This window comes from Bombus vosnesenskii, unplaced genomic scaffold, assembly GCF_011952255.1.
Source record: "Bombus vosnesenskii isolate JDL3184/JDL3185 unplaced genomic scaffold, Bvos_JDL3184-5_v1.1 scf7180000013266, whole genome shotgun sequence".
Lineage (NCBI taxonomy): Eukaryota > Metazoa > Arthropoda > Insecta > Hymenoptera > Apidae > Bombus > Bombus vosnesenskii.
The window spans coordinates 5,490,962-5,508,721 of record NW_022882926.1 but is presented as its reverse complement, the minus strand read 5'-3'; the positions used below and the strand labels follow the sequence as shown (position 1 = coordinate 5,508,721).

The 17,760-nt window shown below is 45.1% G+C and overlaps 2 protein-coding genes and 1 long non-coding RNA gene across 9 annotated transcripts in view; 1 reads left to right on the top strand and 2 right to left on the bottom strand.

Annotated features, from left to right (window-relative positions):
- Window positions 1-1,261: 1,261 nt before the first annotated feature.
- LOC117230346 (beta-hexosaminidase subunit beta-like) lies at window positions 1,262-5,454 on the bottom strand. The gene is made up of 7 exons (XM_033487705.1): window positions 5,069-5,454; window positions 4,238-4,463; window positions 3,417-3,538; window positions 2,978-3,350; window positions 2,407-2,696; window positions 1,758-2,020; window positions 1,262-1,611 (listed from the first exon to the last, which is right to left on the bottom strand). The coding sequence occupies exons 1-7, from the start codon at window positions 5,267-5,269 to the stop codon at window positions 1,434-1,436; spliced, it is 1,653 nt and encodes a 550-aa protein (XP_033343596.1). The 5' UTR covers window positions 5,270-5,454; the 3' UTR covers window positions 1,262-1,433.
- A 776-nt stretch (window positions 5,455-6,230) lies between these two features.
- LOC117243554 lies at window positions 6,231-10,793 on the bottom strand. The gene is made up of 3 exons (XR_004495473.1): window positions 10,686-10,793; window positions 7,213-7,515; window positions 6,231-7,134 (listed from the first exon to the last, which is right to left on the bottom strand). It is a non-coding gene; the product is annotated as an uncharacterized LOC117243554 (long non-coding RNA).
- The window catches only part of LOC117230340 (trichohyalin), a 60,242-nt gene continuing 50,992 nt past the window's right edge, over window positions 8,511-17,760 (top strand). For 2 of the 7 annotated variants that reach the window (XM_033487681.1, XM_033487680.1), the window contains exon 1: window positions 8,518-11,453. In XM_033487681.1, the coding sequence (XP_033343572.1) occupies window positions 10,668-11,453 (786 nt within the window). In that variant the 5' untranslated portion in view covers window positions 8,518-10,667. Of the gene's footprint in view, window positions 11,454-17,760 lie in introns of all 7 variants that reach the window. The other 5 variants (XM_033487683.1, XM_033487682.1, XM_033487677.1 and 2 more) reach the window with 4 other exon arrangements.

The following is a 17,760-nucleotide window of genomic DNA, read 5'->3' as shown; positions in this document are numbered from 1 at the left end:
TATTAATTTAAGGAAAGAAAATAAAAGACAGAGAAAACGAAAAAGAGGTAAAAAGAAGGAAAAAACATAGGGAAAGTTAAAAGTCAGAAAAAGAGAGATAGAGGAGGATGACGAAAAAAAGAAAGACGAGAAGGAAAAAGAGAAAGGATAGCATTGCAAGTACGAGATCATTCACGTGAACTGTCGTTCGTCTACCTCGAGCTGCAACTTAATACAGTCTCTCTGAAGTATAAGGTCCGTTCGGAAAGAAAACCAGGATAGGCGCGTAAACTAGGAGGAGAAATGAGTGTTTTCTTGACGAAATTCTATTACAGACTGACTATTGGAAGAATAATTGAAGTTAGACATATTGCTGGCGATGGGTAATCGAATTACCTCACTTTTCTCGAGATGCCAAGGGTAGAGAGAATAAGTAATTGGTGAGGGCATATGCCAAGGAAGGAAAAGGTCCAACTTCTACGAAATGGTCCACAGGTAAAAAGATAATAAAACACCCTGAGTTTAAGGAAAGAAAGGGAAGGTACAGTAAGGCCGGGGCCAGCGTTAGATAGACGCTGCGTTGCGTGGCCTGTGTTGTAGAAATGTACGCACACGCGAGCACTGTGGCACATTTAGTTGTGTGACACGTTGTGTGAATGCATTTCTACAACACAGACCACGCAACACATCGTCGTCGGTTCAGCACTCGCGTAACCCTGGCCTAATTCCAAAAAATCCAAGTCGTTGAGGTTTCCTTGGTTATAAACGGTCGCTAATTACTTAACCAGTTAACCGGGGGAATTTGATTTTAGAAATCTCTCACAGGGTTAGGCCGTGGAATGCGTAAATGAATACAAGCGACAACGAGTACAAACGTACCGAAATAAAGCTTTTGTTTGACGTGTATACTCGTCAAACGCAGTTAACCGGTTAAATTATTTTTAAAGACTCGATGACTTTATCATCTTGCTGGTGCGCTGCAACAGATAGAAAAGCTATCAAAGGAGGAATTTCCTTATTGCTAAGTATCTATCTTTGCTTCTGCTTCATCAAAGTTAAAGCAGTAATTAGCTAATGTATATTAAGTAACGTAATGTAATTAACTATGCATTAGCCGACTGTAAATGTATTTTCTATAATTCAGTGAAAACTTCCGACCGTAAATATTTTATACCTACTTCGTATAGTCTTCTTACAAATTTCTAACTATAAAAACATTTTAAATTTTAATCAATTAACCTTATAGGAATATCAATTAACCTTACAGAACGCGCGATTGATCTGTAAGTTACATCGAAAATCTTTTTTAATTATCGGACCAACTTTTGGAAACACTTTATTCTTTATTACATTGCGGCTTCTTTTTTTTTGTAAATAGTCATTAATCACTTGTTAAAGTGTGACGTGTGTTTCTGGCACGTCTAAATAGAATTGTTAAGCTAATTGTCCTTCCATTACATCACGCAGAATCCAGGCCCATTCGGTGGTTGCGCCGGAATTCCACGCCTGTTCATGCGACAGGCATGCTCCTCGAGGCGTTGAGCAGCCTTGTATTCGTCTGGTTTCGTACTGCTCCAAAGACGCTCTGCAGCTGCGCTAGCACGAGGCCATATTCTCGAATGCACATTGTTCCTAGAAACAAGAACATCAATTTTTTAATTACCCATTCGACGGATAAATCTCCAATCGTACGTCACTCGAATCAATTGAATATATTTTAAAGTCTTATCCACGTGGATTCAAGTTCAATTAGACGCGACGAAAGAAGAAATAACTACCTGTCGACAAATTCTCCCCACATGCAAGCTTCGCCACCCAGCATCAATTTAGTCAAGTTTGATGACACCCCGGCGAACGACAATGGGTCACATTTGTAGAACTTCTTCCAGTCACCGCCACCAGCGATATGATCCAAATACCAACAGGCTGATAACAGTACCGGATGTCCAGCTTTGGTCGCGTTCTCCAACTTCTTCGCCCACTGGCCGGTCCACACGTGCACCACAGTACTATTCGGCATGACGACTCCATTTTCGAATACCTGAAAACCAACAATGATTTAGATCTCAATTCACTGACCTAGCTTCTGCTTCATTTAACGCCAATGCAAACGACCAATAAATTTGCTTTGGGACACTTATCACGATGGAATATTTGCTGTCGTTTGATGTTATGAAAAATGAATATTCTTCTGTACGACCGACCCAAGCAGTAAACGATATCATCGTCTAAAATATACCATTTATTTAACGTGTTTTCCACTTGCGGAACGTCCGTTGGTGATAAAACGCGATCGTTTCATTTGCAATCTCACGCACGAAGCAATCACAAGGCGAGCGATTAATAGGTTCACTATCGGTTTTTATTACCCGGTCGTCTTCAGCTTCGTTTTATGAGACGAACAAACACCATAGGGTGATACTTTACCTCCTGCCACACGATCGTGCTCGCCTGAAGAGAATTGGTGATATGAAGAAGCTTGCCGATGTACTCGCTCTCGAGTTGCGTATAGCTGGACATGTTGTGCGATTTCATATACGAATTGATCACCGGATTGCTCATCCAACAATCGAATGGCACTTCATCGCCGCCAAGATGAACGTATTGATCCGGAAATACCTGCACGATCTCGGCGAATAAACGACTGAGGAACTCGTAAAGCTGCGGACTCGTCGGATTCATTGGGCCCAATTTCCCGTTTGCCTTTCCTTCGTTATCTAATAATATTTTTCATACGACAGCTTAGAAATTTTATCGTTTTTCGAATGGTTAAACGATTAGTAATAGAGAGATTAAACAATAATAAAAAAGTGAAAAGACGTATTAAAAAGAGAATTTAATAGACCTACACGTGTATGTACATATATTATCCTTGAAAAGTTTGGAATCATTAATTTTTATAGTAGTATCGAAGAATTTAAATAGAATATTAATTTAAAATTTGACAATTGTGGAAAAATTTTTTAGTCAGAAATCGATCGAAGTATAATGTATTTACCGTAGCAAGTGGTCAATAGTTCAGGATGAGCTAAACCCCATGACCTAGTATGTCCAGGAGTATCGAATTCCGGCATCACTCGGATGCCCCTTAGCCTGGCGTAGTCAACGATCGTCTGGATATCGTTTAATGTGTATACCATTGAGGGATGGTACGCTCCCTTGGCGGACAGTTCCGGATAACTAGAGCTCTGGTAAGGGAAGCTGTTGTCATCGACGATGTGCCAGTGAAGAACGTTCATTTTATTATAAGACATGGCGTCCAGAGTAAGCATTATATCAGAGATGGGCAAATAATGGCGAGACGTGTCTAACAGTAGTCCACGATGAGGAAACTTTGGAGCATCCTGAATGGTCTGACATCTGATTTTCAACTACAAAAGAAACGCGTGCTTATAATACATTTTTCATATTTATTCATTTTCTATGCACATACTTACGTGAGAACCATTACCAGCTGGGATTAAGAGCTGAGAAAAAGTCTCGAGACCTCGAAGAACTCCCCATATCGACGCACCTACCAGATTCGCGACTGTAGAGTTTTCGTTGATCACGAGAGCGTCTGCGAAAGTTCAATCGATTCGAGTTTAAATCTGTTCGAAGAAGACGCATCTCTTCCTACCGATGTTTGCGAGAGTCGACCGAACTTTCAGGTCTATCGTAGTACTTAAAATTTCTATCAAGTTCCTGTTAGGGGAACCTTGGAACTCCGTGGAATATTTATCGATCCTTATCGTGACTCGTTCGTTTCATTCAAAAAGGAAAAGCGAAGACGAAAGAACTATCGCGTGTAAAAGATTTAAATCTTGCACAATAATGGTAGAATGTGCGTGCGTATAATCTTCACGCTACTTTTGCAGTTAATCGCTCGGTTCGACTTTCAAGCGGAGCTAAATAAGAAACGATGAAGAAAAATCAGGCTTCGTAACGTGGCTTTGTTTCGATCGTCCTATTGACTCGTTTATTCGCGTATCATTAAACGTCTTTCTAATATTTGCAGTTTCTGGATACTTGTAAGCATCTTGCCTCTCGAAGCTTTCGTGATCTCGTAATTGTATCATTGATATTCTATGTTATCAGTCGAGAGATGAAATAAAAAATGACGATGTTATTTAATGAGATCCATTCGCACTAATCCACTTACCAGCTGTCTTAATGACTTAACACAACTGTTCGGGAACATGTTGCTTATGTTACATCAAGTTTCTTATTAAGAATGCACGATCATTTTGCTACTTTCCGTTATAGCAGAAGCACTTACATGATTCCGACATCTCTAAATGAGGCCAGTGATTGCCATCCATCTCGCAAGGCATTGTCACGTGAATATCCAAAGCGCTGAGAGTACCTTTGATGGTTGCATCGTCTCTTACTGGGAATTTAGGATGGCCTTGCGACGAAATCTTCGCTATTCGTGCTTCCGTTAGAATAATTGCCTTGTACCTCTCCACCGCATCCGTCATAATATCGCATGCGCCGCCAATCACCTGCGAAACCGATTCACTTCAATTTAGACAAAATAACATTAATTGTCCATTTGAAGCCATAATTATTGTAGGAAACCTGACTTTGCATTCTCGCCGTACGTCACACAGATAAATCACGCGCGTAGTATAATTAAGATAACGACACAGAGAGTTATCTGTTATCCGCAAATGCGGATACATCGAAAACGATACAAGTTGGACTAAAAAACAAGACAACGGAACAAGATAGCGAATATTTACAAGCACGTTCCGACTATGAAATTAACTTTTTATAAAAATTTGCACGCGCTTGGGCCGAATTTCCACGGGCGAGTCCCCCAGTCAAAGGAAACCTGTTCCCGCAAGAAGATACCTCTACGCTTTGCTATTCGCTTCCTACTGAGGGAAGCTCCGCTATCATAAAGCCATAAAATGCAACAAACCTACAACTTTCGTCCAACTATCGTAGACTCTACAATCAACGAACAAGTCTTTTGGAGCCAGAAACTTCAGCTGCCAATGTCCCCGTGAAACACTTAAACTTGCTCCACGTAAAGTACCAATTAGAAATACCCACGTAGAAAACGAAACGTCTCCCCATGGAATTACCTTCTTCAATTACTCACGTTAAACTGGAAAGTCGAGGGTCGCAGAAGATAGAACGCATTGCGCACCATGCGATTTGTTGGACTGGGCCATGGTTCGCCCTGAGTGGGACGCACCCAAGAGCCAGCGTCCGGGTTCAACGAGTGAACTCTGTGTACCAAGAGATACGATAACCATCCTAGCAACAGGAACAACGTTGGCAACCTGGTCCTCATGTCCATCGGTTTACGAGCAGGTTTTCAACGGGAGGAACGATGCGACGCCAGCGAGTGGTCATCGTCTACTGAACGCAGAGAACGACGCGTACGGTAACGAGAGTGGTAACGACCTTAGGCTGCGCCACTTAACTTTCATCACTTTGCCTGGCGGCGTGCTCACGGTCAAGTGGGAACAACCAGTCCACGGGTCGGCTGTGTCCTTAAACGAACGTCTTGCAGTAGACGAGAATCGCTGTTGCGGACAGAGACGAACGCTGTTAATCGTTGATCGCATTGGTAGATCGTTGACACCACGTGGAATTCTTAAACGTGACCGCGTTCAACGCTGCGTGCAGCATATGAGACCGGTTAGAGGAACATCTCTGCAAACATTCTGGAAAGTCATCGGGAGAAACTCTTTTCTTTTGGTCAAGAGCGGCAGTCTTTTTAAAGATGTGGAAGTGGTGTAGAGTTCAAAACCCTGACTAGAGTTCCTAGACTAAGGTACCTATTCTTCGAGATGGTTATGGATAATCTTGCTAATGAAATGAAAGGAAACCTCACACTTGCAACGTTCCTCTTTTAAAATGAGTGCAACAAATTCTAGTAATTAGTATAGGCTGGATGTATAGCAATATGATAACGAGCATATATGTCTGTGCGAAAATTTGCAATCGAATTGCGAAACTTTTATAGAAGATATCGCATCTTAATCATATCAATCTCTTCGCATCGTTCTTTTCAAAATAAGTCTCTTCATAATTATGTAATATCTTTTGATATCAATGACTTTCAATTTCATCGATAATGTGCCGACGACAAAAACATACGATACCTTGTTAAAATCAAGCGTTTATCCGACAGTTTGATTGATTCACGACTGCAACATTATTTTGTCACGGTTGAATCAAAATTAAAAGGAAATGTTACGCTGTCGAATGAAGTAGCGTCGGAAGCATGCAAATGTTGGTACCGTATTATGAATACGGCCTCTCTGAATGGGAGACGTCGCCTATCGTGTCTAAATTAATTGGAGAATGAAGTTCAGCCAAGCGTGATCCGCTCACGATATCGTCGGTCAATATCGAAACGGCGAGGCATCGAAGTGCAAAGGTCGACGATCGCTCGGACTTTGCGATAGCGGATGCCGATAGATCATCGTGATTATTGTCGAATGACGTGACACATGTTATTTCCCGTTTTTTACTCTTTTTCGCGTAAACGTAAATAGAGATAAAATTATTTCTTGATAGATTTATTTCACTTTCTTCCTATTGATATTAACGCTAGAATTGCCAGCAATAGAAATATAAAACTTGTACGAAACGAAACAAAATGAAAGGTTTATGAAGAAATAAATAATGCACAGGGGAAACAAGCATTTTATTCTTCGAGATACTTCACGGATACAATTCGGGTTCTCAAAAATAACGAATTGGTAGTTTTTTATGAAAGTGATTTTTCCAGTGACGTCAACTGATCCCTGATATCAAACAACGGGCAACAATATTTCACGAGGGATTCTCTGGATTTCTGTTACACGACGGATCTTTTGAAAAGTTGAGTCATCGGGTAAACACGAGTTAGTCAGAGGAAAATGCGAATTCGAAGGTGACGAGTTTCACCCCTTGGAGATTAGGATGAAACGCGGAGGAATGAAAAACGGGGAAGACTTTCCCCCGGCGTCTGTGTTGTCAAAGAAGCCGCTGGCCCGATCGTAAAACACGGGCTTGCGCATTTCCTTCACCTTCCACGAGCGACGGCAACGATTCCCAACTTTTCCCAACGAAGACACGTCTTTCTGCTCTAAATTCTTCGGCCGAGGATAACACAATTTCCCAATTCCCCGTGAATCGATACAAATTCGCAACAATGCTTGCAACTTGTACCTGTGGAAGAGATAAAGGTAGAATTACGAAGCTTCAAACCACGACCGTCATCTGTTCGGTCCAAAATGACAAAAGTACCTTTAAAATTCCAATGTAAATTTGTGGCTCGTTCTTTTCTGTATTTCGTACGATATTACCAACTGTTACGGGGAAAATTGATGACACGTCTGGTTTCGTGAAATTGGAACTTTAGGAGCCAGTTGGTCGCACGGCACTGCTCGGTGAATCGTAGCTTCATTGATTGCGATGTCGTACGCCGGGTCGACGGACGCCAGAGGGGTGAGACGAGGGGTTGCGAAGTGGAACGTGCATTCAGGAACGTGTCACGCAAACTAGGCACCACGTTGACGTATTTCCATTCAAAATTTGCATAGCAGAAACCTCAAGAAATTGCAATACTTCTATTTACAGAAGAAGACTGTTCAAAGTTTGGAATTTTATTTATAAACCTTTAGGTCGTTTTAAACGAAAGCTATGAACGTTTGCCGCATTTTATATTTATCGTGATATTCAATGCATTGTTTGTTAAAAGATATTCTTAAAAAATAACTTTAGGAAATAGTTATAAAGAACGGAAAGACGATATTATATCTATGTTCTTGGACAGGGGTGCCCTAGACGATTGGCCACCATTCATGATCCGGTGGTGCGTTTGTCAGCCTTTTAACTCTTCATTCACCAGCCATTGACAATCGTAACGAAACGAATTGGTGACGGTTCTCATCGTTTTTCACCGATGGTACAGAACACGTCGCTCAACTCTGTGACCGTCCTCGTTTATCGTCGTGCAATTACGCCCACAGCGATAAATCTTGCAAATTTTTCATTCTCGGTGCTCGAGAACCAATAACGTCCACCCCAAGTCAAATTACGTCGGATTACTTGCATCAAAACCTGCATCAAAACCGAACTTCTGACACGAAACGATATTTGCAACAACAAATTTCAACCCTTGGAACTAAAATAAACCCTGGAACGACCTTTCACCCCGAAGTGAGGCGAAACAAAAGTTGGCCGAGTCGGAAAAAGGCAAAGAACAACGTGGATCTCCGTGAAATTCCTCCGGACAAAGTTTTCCCATTAGAGACCGCTCCCCTTCTATCCGGCAGAAGAGCGGATAGGCAAACAAAACCCGTAGGAAGAGGAAACGTAAGCCGTCGAATCGTCCCGAGCTGGTCCAAAAATCATCCGTCGACCCGGCATGGATCTGCGCGCGCGCGCCGGCAACCATCTGCGCAGGAGGGAGGACGAAGAAGTCGGCTGGTGGGGTGACGACGGTCGGGGAATATAGTCGGAGGGGTGTACGGTGGGGGTGAGCGCGAGGAATCGAGCGAACGACGCGACGCGTGATGCTCGTGCTCGCGATAGTAGTAGTCCGTCGTAACGACGTCGATGACGTCGACGGAGGGCGCTGCCGACGCGGTCCACTTAATCGCTGCTAGTAGTAGTAGTCGGTGGTGGTGGTGGGAATCGTAGTGGCGTGCGTACACGAGGCGACGCCGCGACGTGCTCGTGTGATCACGGGGGTAGGGGAGAGGCTCGACAGCGTGCGCGCCGCTTTTGCCTGGAGAGAGGAGAGGAGAAGAGAAGAGAGTAGGAGAACGTAAAGAGAGAAGGAAGGAACGAGGCAGCCGGCGACGGTGAAACGAAAGGGTGGTTCGCTAGCGGTTACAGTTTAGTCCCGTGAGTGCGTGGTGTTGCGACGTGTGGTCACCGAATCGGCCGGTTGCGAGCGCGTTGCCTCGAACGAAACAAGATCTGCCGGCACGCTTCCGGTCTCACGGAAGCATCTATCAATCTCGGCAGGATCGTGCGTGTACTCTGGCGCGCCGCCACGCTCTCTCGTTTCTTAGAAGGGTGTGCGATCGCGCGAGCTTGTGTGTATGTGCGCGGAGGGAAAAGCGAGGGCGAGCCCGAGGGCGAAAGAGAGAGAGGGCACGTAGGTGTGTGCGCGGCGGCGGCGGTGGCGGCGGCGGCGAGGTTGGTGGCGGTAGCGGGTAGAGAGAGAGTGGTGCACGGACGTGTGGCGGTGTCGAGTCGTGGTGGATGGTGGATAGTGGCGGTTCGGGCGGTAGGTCGGATCGGTCGGTTGATCGTCGTCTTCGTCGTCGTCGTCGTCGTCATCGGCGTCGTGATCGTCGTCGTGGTCGGTGACGAGGAGAGTACGAAGACAGAAGAGGGAGAGGAGAGGGTGAGATAGAAAGGGGAAGGAGAGTGGAGGCGCGAGGGAGGAAGAATATAGAGGAACGCGAACACCGAGAACGTGGAGGCGAGACGATCACGGGACCGGAGAGAAGAGACGCGAGGATGAGATCGATAAGGAGGGAGCCGAGGTGGTACGGGTTTCGCGAAACGGGAACGCCGCGGCGCGTGTAGACACACGGCTGGTAAACAGACGCGCGTAAAATACGCACGCACGCGCCCCGACCACTCAGCTCGCCCCGTGTTGGCAGAGGGTTCGCGGAAGAGAGTCGGTTCTCGCGACTGGACACCGCGACACGAACGGAGATCAGGAACTCAGTCCCGTCCGAAGGATTCGCGAGACGGAGGGCGAGGGAGAGAGGAGCGATCGGAAGAGATACGGAGGAAGAGGGAAGATTAAGGAGAATATCGGTACGGTGCGCCGGTGGAGTACGGATTCGTCGCGGAAACGAGATCGTCCTCCTCTCTTTCTCTCTCCCCCTCGATCTCTATCCATCTCCACTCGATGGGCTTTGCCGGTGAAAGAAGGTCAAAGATCGATCGTCGAGTACGAGGGTCGTGACCTCACGCATACACGGGACGAGCCACGCGTGCGGCACGGCTTTCCAGCAAGAAGGTGGATCCTTGGCAAGGAATAACAAGAGAAAGAAAGGAGAGAGAAAGAGAACTGGCTTGCCGGTGATTCGAGTTGGTTAAGGTGGATCTGTTTAACGATGAAGCCGATCGATCGCCGGACCTCTCTTCGATCGACGCGTTAGGCGTTGTCGTCAATGCTCGCCGCTCGCGGACAAACATTATCGCGTAGAGTAGAAGAGCTGCCAAACCGATTCGGGACCACGTTGCGTGAAAAATTGCAACGGAAACGAGAATCTCGAGCGGCGGATCGGCACTCGATTGGATGGACACCGTGGCATAACAGGACGATCGAAACGGATCATCGAGGATCGGCACACGTGCCTGAAACGCGAAACACGTCGCGTGACGCGGAGAATATGCTCGTATCTGATCCGCGAAAAGTAACGATAGATCAACCCGATTCGCGTAGAAAAATCATAGAACGCTAGAGAAAAACGAGATTAGAAAGACACGACGAAATTATTCTCGGCGCACTCGAATAAATTACTCGCGCGAAGAAAGTATCGAGAAAGATCGACCAATTTATTGTCACGAGTCTTAATTGTCGAGTTATCCGAGGAGCAGCGAACGTAGAGACATAGTGAGCAATCTCACGAAATCCTCCACGAGAAAGCGGAAAGAGTATTCGCGCGAACTGCGTACCATTAATCGGAGAAAAACGATTGATAGAAAGTATAGAACGGAATCGAGAAACAATGTCGCGAGATCCGTACTCGAGCGGAAGCGGAGTGGTCGGGCCAGGAGGCGGTACTCGTTCGCCCCGAAGCGGTCGTCGCGTAGGCGAGTTGCCCACTGTCGATCGTAGCCCGTCGAGAAGCTACGCGAGCGGTCGTGGCAGTCCTTTGGGTCGCAAGAGAGGCACTCGTAGCGGGAACAACTCGCCGGAGCACCTCGGATTCGGCAGCTACCATCACCATCAGCTGGGCAGTCCGTACTACTCCCGCGACGAGGACCTCGCCAGTCCCGTGATGCTCGAGGAGAGGGGCAGGAGTATGTCAACCGGGGGCGGTGGGGGCGGACATCACAGATCCAGAAGCGCCTCGAGACCCGCCATGTCCAGCTCGGCGGGCATGTCAGCGAGGTATACCAGCCTTGATCGTGCATCCGCGGGTATTCTCGATCACGATCGCGAGTTCGTGCCGATACGCGATCCTCGTGAACGTAGCCGCGATCGTGGACTCTACCTGGAAGATGAGCTGTACGGTTCGAGATCGGCAAGACAGAGCCCGAATACGCACATGCTGCGTGACAGCGGTGGCTATATCGGTGAACTCCAACATCAGAACAACGATCTCCAACGAGAGCTCGGGAACCTCAAGAAGGAGCTCGAGCTGACGAACCAAAAGCTCGGCAGCTCGATGCATAGCATCAAGACCTTCTGGAGTCCCGAGCTCAAGAAGGAGAGAGCACTGAGAAAAGAAGAGAGTTCCAAGTACAGCCTGATCAACGAACAGCTGAAGCTGCTCAGCTCCGAGAATCAGGTCAGTCGAGCTGCAGATTTTTCTTTCTTGCTTTTTATAGCCGCTTTTTTACCCTTCTTTAGTGCTTCTCCCTTTTATTCTTTCTGTTCGTTGCCTTCTTTCCTCGATGACGGATAGTACCGCAGAGGGTTCTATGCAAAGGGTGCGTGAAGTTTTCGTCGTCGCCTCTTCGGTGCGTTCTTCGTGACCCGTTTTCGATGACGCGCGTGGAATTTAGGTCAAAGTGATTAAGCTAAAACTTAACGATATCCACCGATCCGATACCCACTTCGTCGACGAATCTGCGTCGATCCTATCGTTCCTTGCGTAACGTCCCTGTCCAAATATTCGTCGACTGTTTCTGACATTTCTAAATCGAGGGAATCGACTCAACGTGTCGTGATTGCCGCTAGAAACTTATCGATCTACTTCTAATGGCCCGTTTCTTTTTTCGCCGCTTCGTATAGATACGTTTATTGATTGGCCAAAAATGCGACGTGAAGGGGGAGCCACCGATGTACCGATTCATCCGATATTTTCTACTCGAAATCTCTCGATGATCAATCGTTCGCCATAACCTTCGATCGTTCAAACCTCATTAACTGTCAATTCAATCGTGTGAACATGTCTTAAAACAAACTGTCACGTTGACAAAACTCCATTGATCATTCGCAATGTCGTTCGCAACAAGTCTTATTCTACTCCCTAATTCTTCTGCGTTTCCTTCAACGAGACGTGTACGCATTGCCTTCGAGGACGACGGATGGATCAATATGTTAGCCGTTCGCGAAGCCCGTCGCATATTTATATAATATCGTAGTCGAAGTGTAGCTTCACGAATAGATCGCCCGTCTTTCGTAAAACCCGGCATTTATTCAAAATGTCGTGTTCGTCTTCGTTGAAAAAGTTTATCGAACGATCGTGAACACCGTTACGTCTGTAAAGACGTCAAGTTTCGTTCGATTACGGCAGAACGTCACGTGAGTGGCGCTATATGGCTCTTAATCGAGGCGTTTAATTCTTCGTCATTGTGCTCGTGGCTAAAGAAGAGCCACGCGAGTTGCGGTAGTTTTTTCCGGCAAAAAATACCAGGCAAATTACGAAGCGAAAAATTCTCGTTTTGATCTTAGGTGAGAGCCCTTGGGCAAGAAAGCGTGCAGAAATGAATTACAGGAATTTCCTGTTTCAAAGTTTCCAAGGGAGGACAGAGATTGAAATATGAATCACACGAATCTTTCCGAATGAGACTTTCGGTGACGTAAATCGGTATTTTGCGGGTTTTTCTCGAGCAAAAGTTTATAAATCGTTCGCAAGTTTTTTTTATTACACGTTTCCTTTTTATCTTGTATATATATTATACCCTCCATCGTTGAACGGAAAAATATACATTGTGTAGAGCTTTATTTTTGAAATGTTTACAGTATGCCTCTGATTATCGTCATGGCAGTGGCATTAACGCACACTCGCCTCCGTAAATCACGCAGAATCAAACTTTGGTAAATGGTTTTTAGAAACGTGTATATTTCCGATATTAATGGAAAATATACGTACATACAAAACTTCTTGCCCTTTACCCCGTAAACGTGTATTATTTTTGTCCGAAATAGTAGCAAGTAACCTGTCAAACTTGAACGATTCGCATAATTTAAGGCTACTGAAAGTATATTTACGGAATAAGGGTTAATATTCTCCGAGTAACATCTACCAAACGCTTAAATTATCCATTAACCTACGTCGATTAACCTACATGAATTGAAGATTGATGCAAATCTCTCAATCGATTATGACTTCTTGTAATAGCTCATCCCCTGTCGAATCAATCTTTCATTCGAATCAATCGAGCGTTGCGGTCGTAGCGGTATCGCGCTGTTCGTCAATCTTTCCGTCACGGTTCGTCAGCGTGGCACCAGGCATATTTTTGGCCACGATGGCGGTGCACATGAGTCATCGGCAGCGAGAGTAGAGGAATCTCGGGGAGAGGCGGATTCTCTGGCCTTCTGCCCACGTTTGTTCCTTTTTATCCAGCGTCTGGCATCGTGGTACAACGATAGGGAGTATATATGGTTCTTACGCGGCAATGACACGCGTTCCAACATCGACCATCCTTCCCTCGGCATTGTTTTGTGCACTGCGAATGACAATCGACCATGAAGTTGCGTAATTCCGGCACACCCTGGGACCACCGACACGTTTCCTACGGTTACGATGAAGGATTAGGGTATCGACGAACAAAATACCGTTGAATTCGATGGCAACGAGGAATCGACGAATCAGGTGAATGAGATTAGGCGGTTTGCGGGAGATTACGGTGGATCATGGGAAGGCATGTGGAGAATATTCTGGGTTAAGCGTCGTTCAACTTCGACCCGGTATGCTATATGCTGGAATAAAATTATGAAACTAGATGTTCTGTGATTAATCGTCCAACTAAAGATAATATATCTACTTTGTATTAAAATCTTTAGTTTAACAGTGAAACATTCTTATCGAAACAAGTATCGCTTATATATATCGGAGATATAACATCGTTCTTATGCATTGTAAAGTAATGGGAGTAAACACAGAGTGTATCTATAGCTATTTTATTCTCCTGGCGCCATTAACATCGGGAACTTCGGAATGGAAGGTGGAAAAAATGCATTAAACGGTTGGAAAGCGGTTGAGAAGGGTGTTCGACGGGGGTGGAATTAATTTTCCTTTTCTCTGTCGGCTGGCGTACACGATTCGCGCCGTAGCTGCAACCTCGAAATTGGCGCACGTCGGAAGTGGGTCGTAAAAAAATGCAGTGGAACTTTTGCAATGCTATCGTTACGCCAACCGATCCTTCTCTTTTTCCCTGTAGCTCTCGCGGCCCGCCGAAAAACCAAAGAGCCGCCAACCGTGGAAATTAAACTCCGTGGCTTGCGTTGCGTTTACTGCTAACGAACAATTCTTTTCCTTCCTCCTTTTTTCTCCACCGTATTTCACGACCGAAGAGGAAGAAAGGAGCATTGTACTTGTTCGATTGACGATATTAATTTAATTTTCAACTTCGAAAAATCGTAATTCACGTCCTTCTTCGTCCTGGAAGCTGTATGTATAGCACGCGATCAATTCTTTCGGTTAACCGTGGATTTGACCTTTGAAATATTAAACTTCGTGGTCGGCCATATTTCCAAAATACATCGGCGAAGGCTGATTCATGACGTTGGCGGAATTCCGTGGTATTAAAAATTCCGTGTGGAACGGAGTTTTCTGCGTTTGTTGCGAGGAATTGCCCGGAACAGCAGCCCTCGGATCTAATTGCTCACTTGACATGGTTCTCGGTGAATGAAAAATTAGTTGCTGATGGTCTCCTCGCTACGAAGATTGTGGCGTGCTTTTCAAGGTCTGGAAGAAACGGCAAATAGGCTGGCTGCCTAATTTCACGATGATTCGAAAGGACTATCTATAGGACGAATGCATTTTCTGCACATCCGTTGTTACACTTTTAACGAAGCTGTTCCTAAAATCACGTTTAGTACCTCGAAGTCATCATTGATCCATCGTCAGAGATCTGTACAAGCGCCCTAAAATTCAATTTGCGGTTACACCGACCTCGTATCGCGTTGCCTGTTCATCTTTCAATGGAACAGCCAGCTCCGAATTGACCTGACGTCCAACGAAAACTGGGTCTTACGCCATTCGCATTCAAGAATTTGATTGCTTCGTTTGAGAACTCGACCACCAGGAAACTTCGACTCGTGTATCGCTTTCCAGACAACTTGGCTTCTCTTAACGACTTTTATTCTACGATGTAGAGTATTCGTAGATCGTAAAAATTGTTAATATTTCTGAATGTAGTTCTTGAACAGCGCTTTGTTTCTAACAACAAGAAATTCAACTCAGAGGATTAATTGCTCCGTTAAAGAGGCTCGACGAAACAAATTGATTCCGACGCCGGAAGAGCGAGATAAACCACGTACCATCGTTGACCAAGGGCTTCTGTTCATAACTTTAATGTCGTTGAAGTGGTCTCTCTAATGGTCGCTGTTCTTCGTGCATACCACTGCTTTCAATTCATCTCGAACGCAGCTGTCGTTCAGTGCCGTGTCTGTCGAAAGAGAACCACCGTCGCTTAACCGAATCACACGTTTCTAACTTCGTTGATAGTTAAATGGCGACACGGCTCGAAATATTCCGACCGATTGTGCTAGTTCTATGAAAATCGAAGGAATTACGAAGAAGGAACGTGTTCCCACAGCTAACGACTTATTGTTGCGTTTCCGGTGTCAATAACGTTCCCTAACTTCTTTTCAACCTCACGGACGAAGCTCTCTCTTTCTCTCTCTCTCCCTCTCTCTGTCTCTCTCTGTCTCTTTCTGTTCCTCTCTGATCGCCATCCGGTTCCAGCATCTGGCCTTATAGTTGGCATTAAGCCGCTACATACATTAACACATAAAACGGAATCGTCGTAAGTAAGTTCTACTTTAAAAAAAAAAACGTATTTCCAATGTCCTCGTTAGCTTTCCTTTTACTAGCGGCTCGTCTTTCGTCGGTGCTTTCGTATTGAATACCAGGGGGATTTTGAAACGTTTGCCGCGTAAACACGGGACAATATCATCTGGAAATGGAGATTCGCTCTGGGAACATTATCATGCCCACTGAATCGCTCTTTCCCGTTTTTGCTATGGCAATTCCGTCTATGTAATGCTCTCGGATATATTTTCCTTTTGCCTTGCTGCTGCACCACGTTAAACAGCCGTTCAAATCTTTTATCGATTTTCTACGATGAAACGATTCGATGTATAGATTCTATTATTGAATATAACGAAAACCGGATCGAGCTGATTATCAAGCATTGTTGAATATAAACAGTTTAGCGAGAAGTATTTGAGAAAGGGAAATATTCCAGTAAACTTCTCTTTTCCTGGAATCGATAACCCAGAAACCCGAATTATTTTTGTGTCTAAGCCTGAATTAGGTGGCTCGATTCGTGGAAACTGCCGTGCTATTTTTTCGCTTTTTCTGACTCCCTTTTTAACGGCTTAAACGATCGCTTTAGAATCTACAGGCCATTCTACTCTCAGTCGATCCTCTTAGAACCTTAAAAAATATTTTTCTTTGATCGTAGAGTTCTAAAAGACGGAAGTATCGTATGCAAAGTTAATATTCCAAGAGACAGTATCTCGAGTTTCTACGCGACAAAACAATTGTACTCTGGCGTTCAGACGAGTGTCGTTGGTGAATGTGGCGTACAGGTCCGCGTAAAGTGCGGCGCACACGTCCGTCTATATCGATCGGCCTAAATATATCGAGGCGGATTATTAGCGAGAACCTATGCCACGCGGTCTAACTATGGCACGACCGCATTGTTCCACGGGGTTACAGAGTAAACGTGTCTCTCGTGGTCTTCTAAAATGAATCGATCGATCCGGCCCAAGACCCTCGCGCTCTCATCTATAGTTGTTTCTACCGATAACGTTGTTTACCCGACGTTTAATCGCATTTACCAACCATTACAGGGTATACTTGCAAGAATATAATTTCTATCCTATAATAGGAAAGTTCCGAATACGTCAAGAGTTCGAGGCACCCGCAAGTTTAAAAGTGGCCTAACTCGTCAATTTTTTATTTGCATCGTCGATACGTTATCGATAACCTGTTCGAAACATCGGGATGTAACGTGCTCGAGCTTTTTATGGAAAACTACAGACATTCTCCCAACTATGTTTCACCACCTGACGCCAACAGTTTCCAACACAGAGTATTGGTACAACGTAATATCCTTTGGACAAAGAAACTTTAATATTCGCGAGGCTGGCCTCGGTATTTCCACTGTTGTTTCGGGAAACTTTCCCCGCTAAATCTAACTTTACCATGTTTGATCGCGAGTGTCGATCTTTGCAACTAGTTCTCATCATTTCGATCTTCCTCGGCGACGTTGACAATCGTCCGCTTGAAAATTCTCACTCGTTACGCAAAAAAAATCACTGATTGCAATTTACCGATTGTAGGACGCGCCTGCGTTCTACTCTTCGAACGGTCGTTTTCATTTGCAGCTATGTTGAATTCATTGCTGCACGAGCTGACGTACGTATATAATCTTTCCGTGCTGGTTGTGTGTTATCTCGGTAACCCCCTATAAATCATGCTTTGAAGGCATGTGCGCACTAGCTGCGGCTTTAATGAGGAAGTGACTTCCAACGTGTCACTCTCCGTTATTTGTACACGACCAGGCGTCACGATGGCTTACTTAAACGTTTGTTCCGCCCCTCCGCCCCTCACTTCTGTTTCTCCAGCATGCACCAAAATTATTGCGTTACAACCAACTAAATGCTTCGCGTTTCTGTTCGAATCACGAGCATAT